General features: G+C 42.8%; 1 protein-coding gene across 4 annotated transcripts in view; it reads left to right on the forward strand.

The window, feature by feature from the left end:
• Positions 1-19,034, forward strand: part of Cdk5rap2 (CDK5 regulatory subunit associated protein 2) — a 185,866-nt gene that overhangs the window by 116,126 nt on the left and 50,706 nt on the right. For all 4 annotated transcript variants that reach the window (XM_028754629.1, XM_028754631.1, XM_028754632.1 and 1 more), the window contains 4 exons: positions 498-682; positions 8,795-9,227; positions 13,668-13,899; positions 15,860-15,991. In XM_028754629.1, coding sequence (XP_028610462.1) covers positions 498-682; positions 8,795-9,227; positions 13,668-13,899; positions 15,860-15,991 — 982 coding nt within the window. The remainder of the gene's footprint in view (positions 1-497; positions 683-8,794; positions 9,228-13,667; positions 13,900-15,859; positions 15,992-19,034) is intronic.

The following is a 19,034-nucleotide window of genomic DNA, read 5'->3' on the forward strand; positions in this document are numbered from 1 at the left end:
AACATCTCCATGTGAATTAGGAACTTTCTACCTTCCTAATGAGATACATCAAAGCCCAGTTAATTAGTACATGTCAGTAGAGTATAATAATACATGTCTGTGGTATAAGTAATGTTAAATAAAACAAAACATGGTTGACACATGCACCCCGGGTTCTTCTTAGGAAGAATTTCCAAGGTGCGGTCTGTGGGATGGTTGAGCATATATCTGGAGGATATCTGTAGTAACTTGGACACGTACCCTAACTGCATCATCTTACTTTATTTTCTGAACTGTAGCAGAGGGAATGATACCACTCAAGAGTGAGAAAACAGAGGGTCAGGAAAGTGACACAGATGGCTACTGCCTTACCATGAGTGAACTCGAAGGCTTGCCCCCTCCCCTTTCCTCCTTGGCCTTGTCTGTAGACCAATTTTCACTCACCTGCATCCTTTCTTCTTCACTTATCCCTTCCATTCTTTATGCGCCTCTATCTGACCAAACACTTTCATTTGCAGATCATGGAGGACTATGCTGAGGGTGGCTGCAAAAATGGATATTTAAGGCACATAGATTCCAATATTTTAGACCACAGTGGGGACCAAACACCTGGTACCTCTGAAGACCATAGCCTAGAAGATGAGCTCCTGGGCCTGCTTGCCACTTTCTTCAATGAGAAGGCCACACCGTTGCTGGAATCCAGGTAGACATGGGCCTGGGTACCACTTTACCTCTTTGAGGAGCGAACATACTCATTTTGCTAAATGGACTCAGATGGTGCTGTGCAGTGTACCTGAGAGCTCCGGAAATGGCTGGGAAGGAATCTTGCCAGTTGTGCAATTAAGTAATTAGGCTTCGTGTTGGTGGCTGTGAGGGGACTTGAACAGAGCTACATGCAGGCTCATTACAAAAAGACAAGAGAAAGCTTTCCCTAAAATTATTCCTGGGAGTCCAGAAAGGGCTGCCTGGCTGTTGGCAGTGAGAGGAGTTGGCCCTCTTGGCATCTCCTCTGGTTTTGGCATCAGCTTAAAAACACCATTTCAGTTTGTGTTGCTGCTGTTTTATGTTGCGCTTGAACTAAATTCTCTTCTTGCTATATCTGCTGAGAGTTGTTCCTATGTGGGCAGTACTACAGGTTGTTCTCCTGACACAGAGAAGGAGAAACATTAGGTGTGTTTGTATTTTGTAAATTAGCCCTTTCTGAGCCATTTCCCCTTTCATAGTTCTTCTAGGCCGTCCATGGCAGCTGCCTGGGCTTTAGAGTCAGGAAGAGCTGTGCAGTTTTTTTCTTAGTGCCTCAGTTTCACGGGATGTGAACTAAGAAAAAAATACTGAAGAAAATTGGCTTGTATGTAGTATATTTCAGTAATAGCTCTCAGTTCTGATACAGGCAGAAAAATACAAATTGCTATTGTTTTGACCCTTGACAAGAGGCAGACACCTTAGTCTTCCTTACATCATTGCTGCACTAAGCCCTTGTTGGAACCCTTCTGCTGAAAAGAAGGCAGGAGCATTCTGTTTTTAGCAAGATTAGTGAGACCAACCCTCCTACTCTTTTACACCTAACACTTTCCTAGCATGAGTCTACTCCAGGGACATACTCAGTTGATCTTCCAAGGGAGCTGGGCAATCATAGTTGATAGGAAAGACTAGAGAGTTTGTGGAACCTCTATATTCCCCAACCTTGTAAACTTTGAGGTGATAGGTACCACCGCCTCTTACCATAGAGGACCACATGGGGTGTTCTTGAATGCTGTAAGCTGGTGACACATGGACTATGGTGAGAATTAGGTGGGTTGGAAAATCTGTGCTCTCTTCTAGTGCACAGGCTTTTCAACTCCAGCTAGTTGTCAGAGAAGCATGTGAGTGTGAGCTCTCATCATTTCTACAAAATTGGTATTCTTAATCTTTTGAGTTGTAAAAATCCCAACCTATTCATGGTTTTAGAGAAAGTCCTTTATGACCCATCACTAGCAGCAGATCTGTGATGTTTTTACTCAGGTACCTGCTTTTTCTTACAGTTGCCTGTCCCATAGGCTTCCTAGCCAGTACGGCCACAGGTAGTATTAGAAAGGTCAGCCTAACTATGCCTACCCTTCATTTCTGAACACTATTCTTCCCTGTGTACTACCATGGGGTTTGGTCATGGTTTCAAGGTCCTACTGAAGACCTGACCTGTCTATACACCCTGTACCAGGCCCTGGTTAGCTATTTTACAGGCTCAGTTTTACATACTGTAGCCAGTAATCTTTTTACAAAGATGGGGGGAAAGTAACACTTGGGGACCCAGCATTCCCTTAGCCATTGGAGAATTGGAGAATTTTCTCTGGTTTGGGGAGTGGGAAATACTCAGTATTCTCATTGATCATAGAAACACTAACTTTATGTGATGAAATTCCTTCTAGATGTGAGATGTTTTTGTTGCTCTGGGAAAAAAAAAACTAAACTAAAAACAGTCTATAAACAAAGGTCCTGTCTAGCTCTGCTATTCTTATCTGTCCCTATCTTGATTTCTTTATTCCTAGAGGGAGAGATGATAGTACTTATTCCCTAGGAATCTTAAGATTAAATAAAATTCTGGTACAGGTCTACGTCAGCACTAAGTAAAGTTTTGTGTTATTGCTGCTTAAGTTTTGCTTTGCATGGATGAGTGTGACAGTGAGTTTGATGACTGCCTGGGCTTCATAGTAAGACCTTGTTTAAAAGAATACCTTGCCAATTAGTGCCACCCTTTGCCACTCAGCTCAGATAAGGTGATATGAATGTCATATGCAGGTACAGGAGCCAACTAATGATGTGTGTCTCTATTCGTTACTGAGCCAGTGTGTGAGGACCCCAGTGTAAAACTTTGATAGACTTAGGCCTTCCCTCATAGCTTTTGAGACTTTGTACTTTCTAGCCATCCACCTGGAGGGACTGTCAGAATGGAAAGACTGCAGAGTGACTAACTCCATCTATCTTCTAGAATGGAACAGGAAATGGTTCATTAGCTCCCTTGCCCTCACCATTCTGAAGAGTTCACTGTTAATGATGGAGTGAGAAGGCCAGGGTAGGAATGAGCCATGCTCCCTGTTCCTTAACTGTGTGGATTTCTGGCTATCTGCTGCCCTGATTCCAGACCAGCCTCTAGAGGCATGATTTAAAATCAAAACTTCATCAAAACTTTTTGATCCCTGTAGCTCAGTGTTAAATGATATTTGATAGCTGAGAAATTATAAAAATGTGAAAGAGGAACATTAATATGCTTAAGAATTGTTTTTGAAAGACTCATGTGATCTTGAGTTCCAGCTGATGGTAGAAGATGTGCTAATTCCCTAAAGGAAGTCTGATTCTGTAGCTGAGGGCATAGTTGAATGATAAATGTAGAACCACCAGAATGAAAGGCTGGCAGGATGTCTAAAGACAGCATTGGAGAAGTGGCCAAAAGGGCCTGGGCAAGGTTTAGCTTGCTAGGGAGAAGACTTGGCCATCGTTTGGAGGTAGAATTTACAGTTCAGAGTTAATAGACATATGGGGGTTCTTCTAGACCCTAGAAGCCCTGGGATTTTCTTTGTGTTCCTGTCTCTACCTCTAAAACCCAGGCTGTCTCCTCTCCAACCCTAACGTCCATCATTTTCTCCAGAGTCACTTCAGCAACTGCCTGGCTGGTGCTACAAGCCTGCAAGTACCTTTCCTGTAGGTACCACATTGCTCTTGACAGTCATTAAAAACTACAGTGTGTTATTCTAGCTAGTTGTGTGTCTGGGTTGCCCACTTTTTAGCTGTTTGTGCTGTTCTTTCCTTGGCTCCTCTGTGTTGGCCTCACTGCTTGCCTTGGTACTGAGAACAAGTAGCCTTTGTTTCAGGGCTCAGTCACATGTTGGCCCCTCTTATGCTTTATTTTTTCTATTCTCCAAGATCTAGGTTAACCCTAAACCTCTGTTGTACCCTAGCCTTGGCCGGCTGCTTGTATTACCTGTGTTTCTAGAACCTGTGTGCCTAACATTCACTATGGCATAGCACTGAACTATTTTGCAGGTTCTTTTCTCTCTACCCCATTGGCAGATGGCCATGGTTCATTTACCACTGAACAGAAGAAATAATCACATTTGATCCTCTGTTTAACTATCAATTTCAAACTCTGCCTTTCCTATGGTAGAATAGAAGTGTCCTTGTGCTATCCAAGAACTTCTGACCTCCCCCAACTCCCTCTCTCTTCTGAATCATTAATCCCCCTCCCCACTTCTGAGTCATTGTCATAAACTTAAGACACTCCTGATATTTGGGAAGAGTACCCTCTTTGCTTTCTGGTTTCACATCCATTTCAGCCACTGTCCATTTTTTTGTTCCCATACTCAAGGCAGAATTTCTTAAATGAATTGCTGATGTCCACAGCTTCCACCCTTTCCCATTCTCTACCCCATCATAAGAGCCTTCATAGCCTTTACCCCATTTATCAAGTCAGCAGCAGTTTCTAAACTGTGAAATCCATTGGCTAGCCTTTCAGCAGCAGCTGGTCCTTCTCTCTGGCTTCCTATTCCTTTTCACCTCCCTGCCTTCTCCCTCTCTGCCTTCTTTGTTAAAGAATGCTAGTGTAGCCCAGAGACATATCCTCAGCCCCCTTCTGTCTCTGTTCATCTACTCCTTCTTGCCTTTGGATTCTGTATATCTCTGATTTCTGCCTAATGATCCTATCAGCAAGGTCTGTCCTGGACACCTCCTTCTGCAGACATGTCAGTGCTGACCTAAGACCCACCTTGTACCAGCCTGCTGCTCATCTACTCTTTATCGCATTGGATCCGCCCTGGCTCTCTGTAGTACCAATACTAATGTATGTCCCACATTGCCTAGCAGTTATAGCCCAAAGCGCAAGCTTCTCAATCCTCAAAGCCCAAGCTTCTCAATCCCCAAAGCCCATAGTGACTCTTCCCTGTGTCCCCACAGATCATAGACCTAATTCAGTCCCTTCTCATCTCCAGCCTTACCTTCTGGATTTAAGCTGCCACCATCTTTTGTTTGGACTCCTGCAATTGTACAGGCTCCTTATTTACCCTCCTATTCCATGACTGGCTCTGTGTAATCCATTCACTGTAGACTAGCTCTTTAAAACCAGGACAAGGCAATCTTTCTTCTATGTTAATATCTTCCAGTGGATTCCAGCTGTCACATTTGATCAGAACATCTTGACCCAGCCTCTGCCATTTCTCCATCTTCTTCATCCATGGCTTGTGCTGACTGGGCCTAAGCCACACTGACCAAGTTTGTTCTTACCAGGGGACGTCCCTTAGCCAGAGTTCCTCTACTGTGATAGACTCACCCAAATATACAATCAGCAGAGCGTCAGTGAGTGGTCAGCTCTGTAGAGAGGATTTTTCTCACCACTTGATTTAAAGAGAATCCCATTTGTATATAAATCCTCTCTGGATTCTTTCTCTCCTTTCCTCTCATTCATAGTACTACCTTACACTGCACTGATTTAGTTCTCAGTGTATGTGTTGTTATGTGTCTGTCATCATATTAATGGTATGTCTGTTCCTCTTTGGTAGAATGGAAAGTACCTTGTCAGTGTTTGAATGAACGTCCATATAGTCAAGTATTCCACAGTGCAGCCAAAGGTTAAATTTGGGAGATCAGAAAGACTTAGAGCTCTCTTGGAGTCAGAAAGGCCCAGGTTTTAATCCTTGCTCTGCCACTTGGCTGGGAGTGGGTTTCTGTTTGAGCCTGTTTCTTCATCTGGTCTCACACTCTGTGAGGATGTTATGTATTTAGAGAACCTGACACATGGCAATTGCTTAGTAAGTGTCAATGCCTTCTATTATACCTTCTGCTTGGTACACATGCTCAAGAGGGGTCTAGAAGCACCACTCAGGCTTCTGATAAGACCCTTGTACCACCCCATTCCACAGGTCTTAATTACAGGGACATCTTAATGTATCTGCTATTCTCTTTTTCAGCCAAGCAACACTTGAAATGTTTGACTTAATAGCCACCACTTTAGTATATTGCAGTGGCCTCCTTTGCCACTGCTTACTATGAGTTTGTAAAGTCTTTTAGGTTTTATTGTGTTTTGTTTGGTGGTGAATTGCAGTCCTGAAGTGAAGTAGTAAGGAGAAACTGAATGGAAAAGCAAGAGGGATAACATAGAGAGCGTCTCTGCTGTCAATTCTCTGACTGCGTGACCTCCTCCTCTACCAGAGGGGGCCTTCTTCTAGGAGGCAGCCAGAGCCTCTAGACCATCCCTTGCCTGGAGCACTTTCTCTCAGTTCTGTAGCTCTGTTTCACTCCTGCCTCACCGTTTTGCTTTCTTTTTTTGCCTTTGTTAGTGATTTGAACTTTATTTGGGTGGCTGGAGAGTTGGCTCAGAAGAGCACCTGCTGCTGCTCTTAAGAGAAGACCCAGATTTGGTTCCCAACACCCACATGACAGTTCAGAACTGCCTGCAATTACAGTTCCACTGGATCTGACATGCTCTTCCGGCCTCTGCAGGGACTGCAGGCACTTGCTGCACAGACATAGAATAAAAATAAACACTTACACACAAAAAGTAAAAATAAATCCTAAACCCTTTTCTAAACTCTTTAGTGAATTGCTTTCTGTTCCCTTGCATATGAATTTTCTAATTTCCTAGACTGTCATCTTTATGTGTACTCATATGTATATGTGAGTGTAGTATGTGGTATGTGGTGTATGTACATGTGCAGGTGTGTGTGCCTGTATGCACACATGTGGAGGACAGAGTAAGTAACCAGGTCCTTTCCTTTGTTACTGTCTGTCTTACTGCTTGGAGACAAAGGCTTCTCACTGAACTGGAAGCTCACCGTTTCAGTGAGTGTTTGTGTCTCAGCATGCATCCGTTTCTGCTCTCCAGTGCTTGAACTCCATGCTCATGCATCTGTATGTGGAGTTTTACATGGGTGCAGGAACAAGCTTTCATACCTACTAAGCCATTTTGCCTGTCCCACACCCTTACTCTCCCAGGGTAGGACTGCTGAGGTTGCCTTAGCTTGGCATCTTATTTGGCCTTTGCACAGTAGTTACTCATCTTTCTCTGGCCCATGTGTACGTGAGCAGGCCTGCCCTTTTCTCAGTATGATGTGACACATGAGACCCTTCCTGTGTCCGCTGCCTACTTCCCAGCCTTACTTTCTTCTTTAGCACATAGTGACATGGCATCTCTGTGTCATGCCTACCACATTGTGTTCCTCGATTTCCCCTTTGCGTTATGGATTAGTAACTTATGTACATACCCTTTTCTATCATGAGTTTGTACCCTTTCTGTAGCCTTGTGCCAGTATAGTGTCTAGCACACAAAGGAGTCTCCCAGCATGTGCCACATCAGCACTGTCCTGGGTGCTTTTCATAGTAGCTTTACTCCATGTCCCTGAAAAGCAGAGCCAGAGACTCAGACTTGTATATACAGGAGCAGGAAGCCAGTGAAGATGCTGTGGTTAGTCTGGGCAGCTGGGTACTCTCTGTTGTGCAGTATAGCCTTGGCTTTGATCCTTCTCATGATAGAACCTAGGACATTCATACCACAACTCTCAGCCCAGAGATCTCAGCTCGCTCACCACTCCACCCTATCTTGCTGGCTGGCTCAGCTTTAAAAGAACTCAGGACACCAGAGAAGCACAGAGTGCTTGAGGTGTTCCTGCTGTGTCTGCAGGAGCTGTCCACACAGCCGCAGCTACTATCAGAGATGGGCACATGGCAAGGGGCATAGGAGAGCATCTGCTGCCAGGAAGCTCCCTCTCTTACTTCTCATTGCTCCTTTAGTCCTCATGTTTTGCGGAAGAAGATTTACCTTCCTGTCACATGGTGTTTGGAGCCATTGTATCTGTTTGCTTACTTATTCATTTATTTAGTTGAATTTATTTTACTTTTTGTTCTAGGGGTGGAACTGAGAGCCTTGTACATGCTAAGCAAATGCTCTGTCTCTTGGGCAATACTCTCAACCCCTGAAGCCATTTCTGTTTGCCTTTGTTCTAGTTTGCTTGCTATTGCTGCTAAAAAGACCATGTCCAAAAGCAACTTGGGAAGGTTGGCTTATAGTTATAGTCAATCCATCATCAGAGAAAGCCAAGGCAGGAACTGAAGCAGAGACCATGGTCATGCTGTTTACTGGCTTGTGCAAACTGCTCTTATCCACCAGAATGAACTACCCTAGGATGGCACTGCCACAGTGGGCTGGGTTACCCCATACCAGTTAATCAAGAAAATGTCCCTCAGGTTTAACTACAGGCCAATTTGAGAGATTATATTGTTACTTGAGAGTCCCTCTTCACAAGTGATCCTAGATTGTGTTAATTTGACAAGCAAACAAACATACAAACAAAACCTACCACAGCTTTCACAACAATGTACTTTTTGCTTTATCTGAATGCTTGTTAATGAAGCATCTCTTAATTAACATGTTTATTGAGCACCTGTTATATATAGCAAGATGGATCAGGTCACCCATGGACCAGCCAGGTTGGCATAATTCATTCAAAGACATATTTGTATACTGACCATAGGAATGAAGCCAGTGTTGTGGAGTGGGGGACCCTATAATTGCCATGGGCTCCCTGTGGCAATTACTCCTTCCTAAACCAATGCCGGTTGATACATCCATGTGGTGCACTTAACTGGCTGTGTATCAGTATAACATTATCCATGATCTCAACAGGCTGTTTGTGAGATTGCATGAGATTAAGTGTTTGTCATGGTTCCTGGTATGTTTGGGAACCCACTATGTTTAATGCAAACAGGATTGGTGGCAGAAAACTTGGGAGGCTGGATCATCAACAAGGCTACAGCAGGAGGCTGATTCTCCTACTATCTTCCTTTGGAGAAACAGGCCGGATCTTCTGAAAGCACTTGGTGCCCTGCTTTTGGAACGAATATGCTTGGCAGAGCAGGGACGTCCTGGAGATCACCTTGATAGCAAAGCTGAGAAGGCACTTCAGCAAGTAGCTGTCCAGTTAAGAGAAGAACTTGGCCATTCCTTCCCAGCCAACTCATTCTCCAAGCCACACACTGAACTCAAGTCAGAGTGGGGAACCTGGCTAGTAAAGACAGGTGATGAGGCTAAGGTGGAGCTGAAGAGTGTCTCAGTGCAGACCATGGCCATAGAGGATACCCCCCATGGATTCAAACCTGAAAGGAAGAGAGATGCTTCGCCAGAGAAACCAGAAGAGGCCATTTTCAGCACTGAGCTTCAGTCAGAGGTGTTGGGTGAGATGCCAGAGCTACAAGCCACTCACCTCTCACTCCCTGGTGCCATCAACACGGTAAGTTTTTCTATATGTTAGTATTTATTTACCTTATATAATAGAACAGATTGAAAAAATTATCTTGATTGTCATTGCATTTTCTGTTCTGTGAAGGCCAAGTTAGTCTAGAGACTCCTTCTGCCTGTGTTGTCCCCAGCCTTCATCTCTATGCCTCTCCTCCTCTCTGCCCTCTTCTTCCTCCATTCCCACTTTCTATCATGACCCTACCTCATTTACCTGGACACTTTGGTACTTTCACCATGAAAAGCACACATGGAGTTCCGTTTGCCCACCTGTCTACAGTTTTCTCATTGATTTTATGAACAGGGATCTTTCCCAATGATGGCTGCTTACGATTCTGTTGGACCAGAGTTTATACAGTTCACATCCCCTGAAGGACATTGCCTGTTTCAGGTTGCAGTGGAATTGTAACAACTCAGCTTTAGAGGAGGATGAGAGCCTGGCTTCTGTTTTAGGAGGACCTTGTGAGGAAGAGACAGGATTCTGAGAGTTTTATTTCTATTGGATGCCAGATTCTGAGTAACTCAGAATTCACTAGACTAAAGTAAAGGGCCTGGGCTGGGGCACCTACTGTGTCTGCCTACAGTATCATTCCTGTTCCCTGCTAAACTGCTCTCCAGCCACAGTAGCCCAAAATGGAGAGGTCTGGTTTTGCTGAGTGAATGTCTGTATGCTGTTTTTCTCTCTGAGCTTCTCTGTAACCTGTAAGCACAGTTACACAGAATCAGACTTTCTCAGTAGTATCTGGTTGGACCTATTACCATCCTTTGGGAAAAGGAGTTGGGATTGAGAATCACTGTAGCAGAGATGTGTTCTGGTGGAGAAGCAGAGAGGTCATGATTCTGATACCTTCACTGAAGACTGTGGGATGCTTGTTTCTGATGGCTGTTTTGTAGCAGAGAAATAACTGTACACACTGCTTCATAACATCAGAATGGAGAATTAAGTTTATTTTCTGACCACTAAATTACTGCTTTTGTGCCTTCCAAACAGAATTAGATATATCATTAGCAAAATTGCTTTTGATTGTTTTAAATTATACACCAAAACTGTAATTTCTGGAAAAGGGTTTTCTAAAGATATCAGTAGAGACTAAAACAAAAAAAAATATACATATACTGCCATTATATTAATGGTACTCGAAATGCAAATTTGTGCAATTTGGCTAGAATAAAATTGCTCTTCTGTGTGCCCTAGCTCCTTCAGTTTATACCTGTATATTAGGAAAACTGGGTAGGTTTATTTTTTGTCTTTGTTTTTATGTTTGCTTTTTTTCTATTGTATGAGAGATGCCATCCTATGTTCAGGAAATTGGATAATTGAATGGACTTAATTTTTCTAAATATATTCATTTTATTTTTTAACCAAAAATTATCTTTGCCATGTTTTTAAAATGAGAAAGATTTTATTTATTCATTTATGCTTATCATCTCTTCTATGTATGAAGGACTTGCTGAGTTCTCTCTATTATCTTATTTAATTTGTTCAACAAATATATGTAGATATTATAATCATTGTACATAGGAAGAAACACAGTGCCACAGGACTTACAGAACTGTGCAGAATGACTCTTTCGATGAGTATTGAGAGGATAGTTGCTTGCTTGGTTTCAGAGGAAGGTGGACGTTTGCTTCTTTTGTGGTTTTTGTAGTGGCAGAATTGGTAATCCAATTCTTAAGCTAGAACTCTTGTATCCAGTTAAAAAGAACATCACTGCAGAGTTAGGGTAAAGTCACAGACCAGATAGCCTGCTGGTTATGTGCTAATAGAGGACTTTATACTTTGCCTGCTTTAGGCCTGGCCTTTGTACCATAAATGGGATCAGTGCAAACCTGACTCCTGGGCTATGTGGAGGCATAGTGAGGTAAGAATGGAAATGCCTAGAGCAGTATGGGTATGTGGCAGGAGCTCAGAACATGTGAGTTCTATTCCTAAGAAAGGATTTCCAGTATGCATCATTAATGTGATGGAAGGTAGGACCGCTCCAGTCCATACGGCAGCGTTTTGCGTGGTGTTATTTCAGAACTTGTGTTAGGCTGACTGACGGCAATCTTCCAGCTTCAAATAGGCTTTGGCATTTGTGCACTTCAGATCTCTTCTTTGCTGCCATATGACACACAGATTTGCATCCAAGAATAAAGATTGGTGGAGACCCAGGACCAAGAAATTGACGGTTACTTCCCAGTCCTCTGCGTAGGCATCCACCTCCCCCAAAGTGATTACTGTCACTTCCTCAGACTGCCCTTGTCCTTGAACATTTTTTTTCCTCTTCCTTGGAACTTGAGAACAGAATGCATCTCATTTTTCCTAACAGCCTTAGAATCTGAAGAGCTGGTTTGAACCCTGAGGCTTCTTGTAGTATGATAATGGAGTAGCTGTTTAACATCTTGGTTCTTTGAGAACAAGTGTAATACCCATTCTCCGTAGTAGTCAAACCTGTTTCCTACCTGCCAAGGTCTAAGTAGCCACTAATCTACCTTCTGGTTCTGGACATTTTCTGTAAATGGACTCTCGCAACATGTGACCAGATTTTCCACTTCACTTAATGCTTTGAGAGTTCATTCATGTGGCAGCATGAGATAATTCTTTTTATCACCATGTAGCATGCTAGGGTAGGACTATTTTATTTAGGATATTATGCATTTTATTGCTACTCATATAGATGTTTGTGTGGACAGTGTTTTTATTTCTCTTGAGTAGATACACAGAAGTAAAGATGATGGACCACGTGGTTACCCTCTGTTTAGGCATTTTGAGGAGCTTCAGACTTACTGCCTCTACCATTTACCTTCCTCACAGCAGTGTATGAGGCTGTCCATTCCTCTGCCTCCCATCCATATTTGGTACCATCTCTGATTCTAGCTGCCCTAGTGGGGATGAAGAGGCATAGATGGGTTCTGATGAGATTTCAGTTGCATCTGTCTGAGGGATGGTGATGCTAACATCCTCCCCTGTACATGTTAGTTCTGTGATTTCTCTACCAGAGACATGTGTATCTGGGTCTGTTTCCTGTTTTTTAATTGAACCATTGTATTTTATTGTTATTGAATTGTAATATTTTATATATTCTAGGTTTGAAATCTCCTCATTTTTTAAGTATATTTAAAATTCACCACTTGAAAGATACCTTCATCTGGCTTCTAGAGTGTCTACTATATACTTGATTAAAACCTATGATACAGTATGATAAAGATATGCAGAGGCCCAAACCCTGAGCCTTACATTCAAGTGTGGAAGACAGTCAGGAAATGTGGATTTTCTCAGACATTGTAGTGATGCTGGTGTCCTATGGAGAAGATGGCAGAGGACACTGGGTGCATAACAGGGAGCCTTGGATTAGACTTGGAAGTGAAGAGCTTGTTCTCTGGAGGATGGCACGTTTGAACTGTCTTGATGAATGGCATAGTAGAGAAGTGGTGGAGGTGAACAAGAATGAGTATTCTAGGCAGAGCATATGGTGAAGTCCTGAGATTTAGAAAGCATGGCGTTTTATGGAGTGTATAGAAGACTAGCATGACCAGAGAATAGATGAAGGTTGGGAGCGGCATTGACTGCTGTACTTGGTAGACTATGGTATGGATGCTGACCTTTGGCTTATAGTAGCCAGGAAACAGATACAGTTTTTAGCAAAAGGGAAGAGTGAAATTGCTTTTTTTGCTGCTGCATGGAGTGGATTACAGAGACTCAGAGTAAACTCTACACTAACCAGGAGGCTTCACAGGTGAGGGCTAAGTGGCTGCGTTAGGGGTTCCAGAAGAAGATGAGGGTTGGAAGCACTGAGGCATCTTAGGGCTTGTACTTACAGCTTGCTGAGTAATGAATTGGAGTGAGGTAAATGAGGGGAGTTTCAAAAAGACTCCTGGCTTTCTGGGAGGAACAGTGAGAGATAGGTGTAATAGCTGACATGGTGGGAACCTGCATGCTGGAATGTGGCATGATGGATTCAAGTGCTCAATGCCCATAAAGTTTCCATCTAGGCCAGGCAAGCTGGAACCCCTGAGGTTGAGAAATACACTTGCAGCAACACCATCAGTAGCCACTTAAGGGAGGGACAAGTAAGAATGTAAGACAGATGAGTTCACACTAGGAATGGTGGGAAATGAGGAAGCAGATAAAAACAAAAACAAAACCATTTCCTAGATTATGTTAAAGATGGAATGGCCATATATACAATGTTTGGATTATCCAATGAAACCCTGGACCAAGGTCCAGAGAGTGTCAGGGAAGATCCTTGACTGTCTGTATGTGTGTGTTTTAGGGCGAAGGGGATCTTCCAAAAATCTGTGCCCTTTCTTAGTGATAGATACAGATTCTATTATCAGACTAGAGGTGTGGGTGGACAGTTTGAAACCTGTTTTAAAAACACAAGTATGTTGCACATGAAACAAAAGAAAGTGTGTTTTAAGCATACTCAGTGTTGTACATGTCTGTTTCCAGGATGCCGAGAAAACAGACTTGCTGATCCAATTAAAAACACCCAAGTTATTGAAAAATTTGTATAATCTTCCTGCCTCCCAAGAGGTGATAGCTCAGCTTCAAGGCCAGGTTCTAGAACTGCAGAGGGAGCTGAAAGAGTTTAAAACCCGCAACAAGCAACTGTGTGACAAGCTAATTCTGGCAGAGGCAATGATGGAGGGGATGGCAGTGCCCGACTCTGTGTTGGTGAATGGTAAGCATCAAGAAAATGTGTTTTCTGTGAGCTGGGTGAGTAGCCAATGGGGCTGCCTAAATGTTATTCTTGTTGTTCAGAATTGCATTAAGTTTGTATATAAATTCCATGAACTGCAGTGATTAATCTTAACTCCTAAAAAATGCATAGTGGAAGAATACAAGGGAAACAAATCAGTTGGTTTCTTTTTATTCCGGATCTGGACTAGTGTGTGGGAATTGTAGTGTTCTCAGGTCCTGGAGGAGGAGTCTCTGCTGCATTTCTTTGAAATTTGTGTATGGGTGTCTAGGGCAGCATTGTTATTGTTTTGTTGTTATTGATATTTTGGAACATTTTTTAAAATTTGTTCTTTAATTTATTACATCCCAATCACAGTTTCCTCTCCACCCTTCCCTCCCAGTCCCTCCCCATTCTTCTCCATGGTTATTTCTCCTGTTTCTCTTCAGAAAATAATAGACCTGCCATGGATACAGGTGCTTGGGTTTGAATCAGGGATTCAACTGCATTGTTGAGATATATAAAGAAGTAGGGCCACCATGTTCCATGTTTCTAGTGACTCTGTAGAGACCCAGTGAAGCGGGGACTGAGGTGACTGAGGGAAGGAAGGGTGATCAGTCAGCAGGCAGTCTGCTGCAGGAGCTACACAGTTGGCATATCTGGAGGAATAAGTGGTATGCATATGGTACAAAGGAGCACAGGTTCTTATAGACCCTCTAGGCTTAGGACACAGGGATGTGGGAATAATAGCCTCTACCTCAAAGGCTGCAGAAGCTGCTTCCTTGAGACAGCTCAGGTTCTCTTAGAGCAAGAACTGAGATGAATGTTCAGAAAATTTGGCAGTTTCTAGCTTACCAATGAAAGATTCAAGTACTGGATATGAAATTGTGTCAGACCAGGACATTTCTAGAGTGGGTCAGGGCTTGGAGGCAATTCTCAGAGCCTTGGGTTTCCTGCAACATTAAAACTAGAGTCCCCGTTAATTGTAGAACCCATCTCACACATTAAATACATGATGTAATTGAGTCTTACTACTGTCTTTGGAGGCAGTTCCAGTAATCGTTGTCTATCTTAAGCCCAGGCAGCAGTTGAAGAGACAGAGTGACTTGGCCATAGTCACGCTGGTACTCATCGCCAGGGCTTCATGTGATGTAGCCTAACTGACTCCAAAGCTTGTATTCTTTCTTCTTCTTGAGACCTAGCATATAAATACTCTCATAGGGATGTTTTGATGCTCTGCAGCCAGAGGTGGCTTCACTTTAATTTTAGGTTGTCTCTTAGATTCACTTATGTGAGGTTTCGGGGTCAGTCATCTTCCATAGAATCAGGTTTACCTCCCTCCTTTCCCACTTTTCATTAATCCTTCCTTCCACAAATCTAGGCATAGTTATTCTACTGGTGCACATTATCTGACTACCTAGCATGTCTCCAGCCAGCTCGGGGTCTAGGAGACAGACAGATCACATAGAGTTCTCTAGCTTCTCAGAGCTCCTTGTCTTATATATGGAAAGGGCAGATAATTAAATCAGTGTTGGTGAGGTGTGACATATGAGGGAAGGCACTGTGACAGAGGTGCCTCAGCCCAGCAGAGGGACTGGCATTTGTCTGGGCCTTGCCATCTGCTCTGTACACTTGCTAAGACCCTGGAGTGCATCAGCCAGGTATTGCTCTGGCCATCACCCAGGAGCCTCTGGGCTTCTCACATTTTGTAAAAGTGGGCATGGGTTGATGGAATTCATTTTCTCACTCAGTTTTTTGAGAACTTGGACTTAAACCATTTCAGACAAGCTGCACTATATTTATGCTTTTATGTCCTGTTATGGCAGCTCGATAGATTAATTTTATCTTATAAATTGCATTTTGCCTCCCCAGTGTTTTTATTCTCCCAGTTGTATCTTTGTGTTCTTCTCAGTTGCTTGGCTAACTTTCAATCTACAGTTTTATTTTTCTTTCTCTTTGCCAGTGCCTACAGCCCAGGCTGTTGTGAGAACAGCCTTCCAGGACAACCCCGGCGAGCAAGAAGGACCTGAAACCACACATTCTGCTGGAAGAGACAAGGAAGTGGACAGTGACCAATATACAAGCTTTGAGATCGGTTAGAATTCAACCACTTATTACTAGTACTAGACATTGTCCAGGACTGTTTTATATCAGTCCTTACTAGACCGTAAAAGGCTCTCTTGTGGGCCTTTATTATCATTCCCATATAACACATAGGACTGATGAGGTTAATATGAAAATGACTTAAAGTCACACAGCTGGTAAGGAGCCAGAAGAGTCAGGGAACAAGATAACATCTTCAGGACTTCCTGGTCTATCATCAGACTCTTCTTTCAGGTAGAAGGTGGGCTCAGGTTGTTAGTGTACCACAGTCCTCTCTCAGAGCATCTCACACATTATGGGATTGTAGCAGGCCCTTAGGATCTAGCTTAGTGTGAGCTGTTGTTGAATTTGTTCCCATCCATCCAGGAGGAGTAGAGCAAAGGAAAGCCTGATGCTGAGACCAAGATTGTGAGCTTTCCCAATAGATCAATGGGGGTGATGTAGAGATGAGCAAGGCCTCTAGCAAGTTGTATCATCTCCCTTTAATTATGAAGTGCTAAAAGCACACAGTTATCCACAAAGGACAGTACAATGACTATCCACAATCCGGTTTATTCAAGATGAGCTAATGCTTACGCTTACTCTCTTTCTCTTAGATGTTTTATCTTTTCATTAAAAACAAAATCACTCTTGTTTTTGATTGAATTCACTTTGTAAAGAATTGTGTTCATTGGGAAGTCTAAATCTGTGACAAGATGGCCAGGGAATAACCAGCCTCTGGGAAAAGACTGAGCTGTAGCCTCAGAACCTCTGCTGTGCATTCTCCCCAGCCTGGAAAATTGCACAACCTCGTGCTTCTTTGGAGTGTTCTGAGCTCTCAGACAAAAGCTGCTGGACCAGGCAACAGAGTGCTGGTTAGCTCACTGTGGGTTATGGTTTGCATGTGAAATGCCTCTCACAGGTTCATGTGTTTGAACACTTGGTCCCTAGTGGTCATGCTGTTTTTAAAGTCTGTGAAACCTGGTCCTTGTTCATGACTAGTGAATAGTGGAGGTCACTGGATGGTTCCTTCCCCTCTCAGTAACCACTTGTCACTGAACTGTATTTATCTTTCTGAGTATGCATCCATTGCAATACACATGTGGCTGCTTCTGCTTGAATTCCCCCTTCTTTTCTTGCCTGGCCTAAAGCTTCATTCTCAGGTTTCCACCCTCAATGTAGCTTTTGTGAGCATACTTTTTGACTATCCTAAGACTTGAGCACTGGTGTTGAGTTAATTTGGTCAGTGACTGCCTGGCTCAGGGCTGCGTGCCCTGGGTAACACCTTAACTTTGGCTCATTTACCAAGAACAACTTGGTAGGTGCTTGGGGAGTGAATGGAGGCTATGAGTTGCACTAGTACTATTGGCCTTACTCTTGAGGCTTCAGAGCTGTCTCTGCTCATACTTTTGACACAGGGACCCCAATCATAGGAGTGGTTTTACAGAAAGCATCATTTGTGGAAAGCATCATTTGTGGTGTTTCTGTTTTTTTATCCTCCAGCTCTTAAAGCCTTCAGTAACATAGACAACTCAGGTGGCCACATAGGCTGCTTTTGGTATATTCATAGTCTTATGTCCAAGTCCTGCCAACCTTTAAGTTGAGACATGTACATATACACATACACGTACACATATACACCTTTCCCACAACATTCATACAGTTTTAATCAAACACTGGAAATAGTTTCTTCAGACCTTCATCTTGGGCTGCTGAGTTCCTGCACTCTTTCCTTCTCCTTGTCTGGAGATTTCCATGAATTCTGTAGGGAAGAATTTGATGGAGACATCCCATTTAAGGCTGTGTATTCAAAGGTCTTTTATTCTCTGCATTGTGTCTGGTTGTGGGTCTCTGTATTTTTCTCATCTGCTGCAGTAGGATATTTCTCTGATGATGACTACACAAGGCTCTGATCTGAGTATAGCAAAATGTCATTAGGAGTCATTTTATTGTTTTTTTTTTTAAAGAATAATAGTATTTGTTTTTACCCTATGTCCCTGGCCTCTCTAGTCTCTGGTTCTTGGTCACTCAAGCTGTATCAGGTGTAGATTCCAATCTCATGGAGTGACCCTTAAGTCAAATCAGATATTGATTGGTTATTCCCCAAATTTTTGTGTCACAATTGCCCTGTCAATTCTTGCAGGCAGAATACCATTGCAGAGTAAAGGTTTGATGTTTACATTTCACTTTTGGTAGCATGTAGAGCACCCTCCTATACCAAAGATACTAGAACATAGGACGTAGGGGTGAAGACTGTTCCTACCAGTTTGACTTCTCCATGTTCAATAAGTAGGTGTTTTCTTCAGTAATGGGGCCTTGCTGTCAGTTTCTGAGAGCAACCCTTAGCCTTGGCAACAGCCTGGGTTGTTTGGAGATTCCTATGGGACCCCTTTGGCCAACAATTCAATTAAATGTGAACCATTCCCAGAACTGAAAGCTTCATTTAGTGACAAGTACTGAACAATTGGGACTCTATCTCCCCCATTATTTGGCATTTTTTTAAAGATCACCTTCATATATGTATATATTTTAGGAAGCTTCTACTTGTATTACGTTTCCATACTACCTTGAGGGTACTTCTAACGTGTGACATATAAGAATGTTATGCTTGTTGATTTGTTAGGAGCAGAGTTTAAAGTGGAGGTGTGAGCATACACTCTCAGTGATGTATATCCAAATATTCAGACCAATCATAGTTGGTCTCAAGTTGACATTTGTGTAGGAGTTGCATTTTTCTTTGCTGTATGATTCCTTAACAAAACACATCAAGATTAATCTTTAGTTCTTTGAGGGAAGAAGGATTTCTTCTTTCTTTTTGCTATCAAATTTGGGCTACGGTGTGAGACCTCTATATTCACAGGGCTGTTCAATCTTTTGATGTTGCAGCATGTGACATTGTAGCCTATAGATGTGGTAGGCTGCATCCTTAGCTTCCTGGGACACATGGAGCTTATGAGGCTTAGGTTGGTATATATTTCCTCATCTTGGAGGATGACCCTCTAGAAGAAAACCTTGCTGAGTGATCAATTGTTTGTTCTTTCTGCGTCTTACCATCC

Source organism: Grammomys surdaster, unplaced genomic scaffold (assembly GCF_004785775.1).
Source record: "Grammomys surdaster isolate TR1022 unplaced genomic scaffold, NIH_TR_1.0 126029, whole genome shotgun sequence".
Taxonomy (NCBI): Eukaryota; Metazoa; Chordata; class Mammalia; order Rodentia; family Muridae; genus Grammomys; species Grammomys surdaster.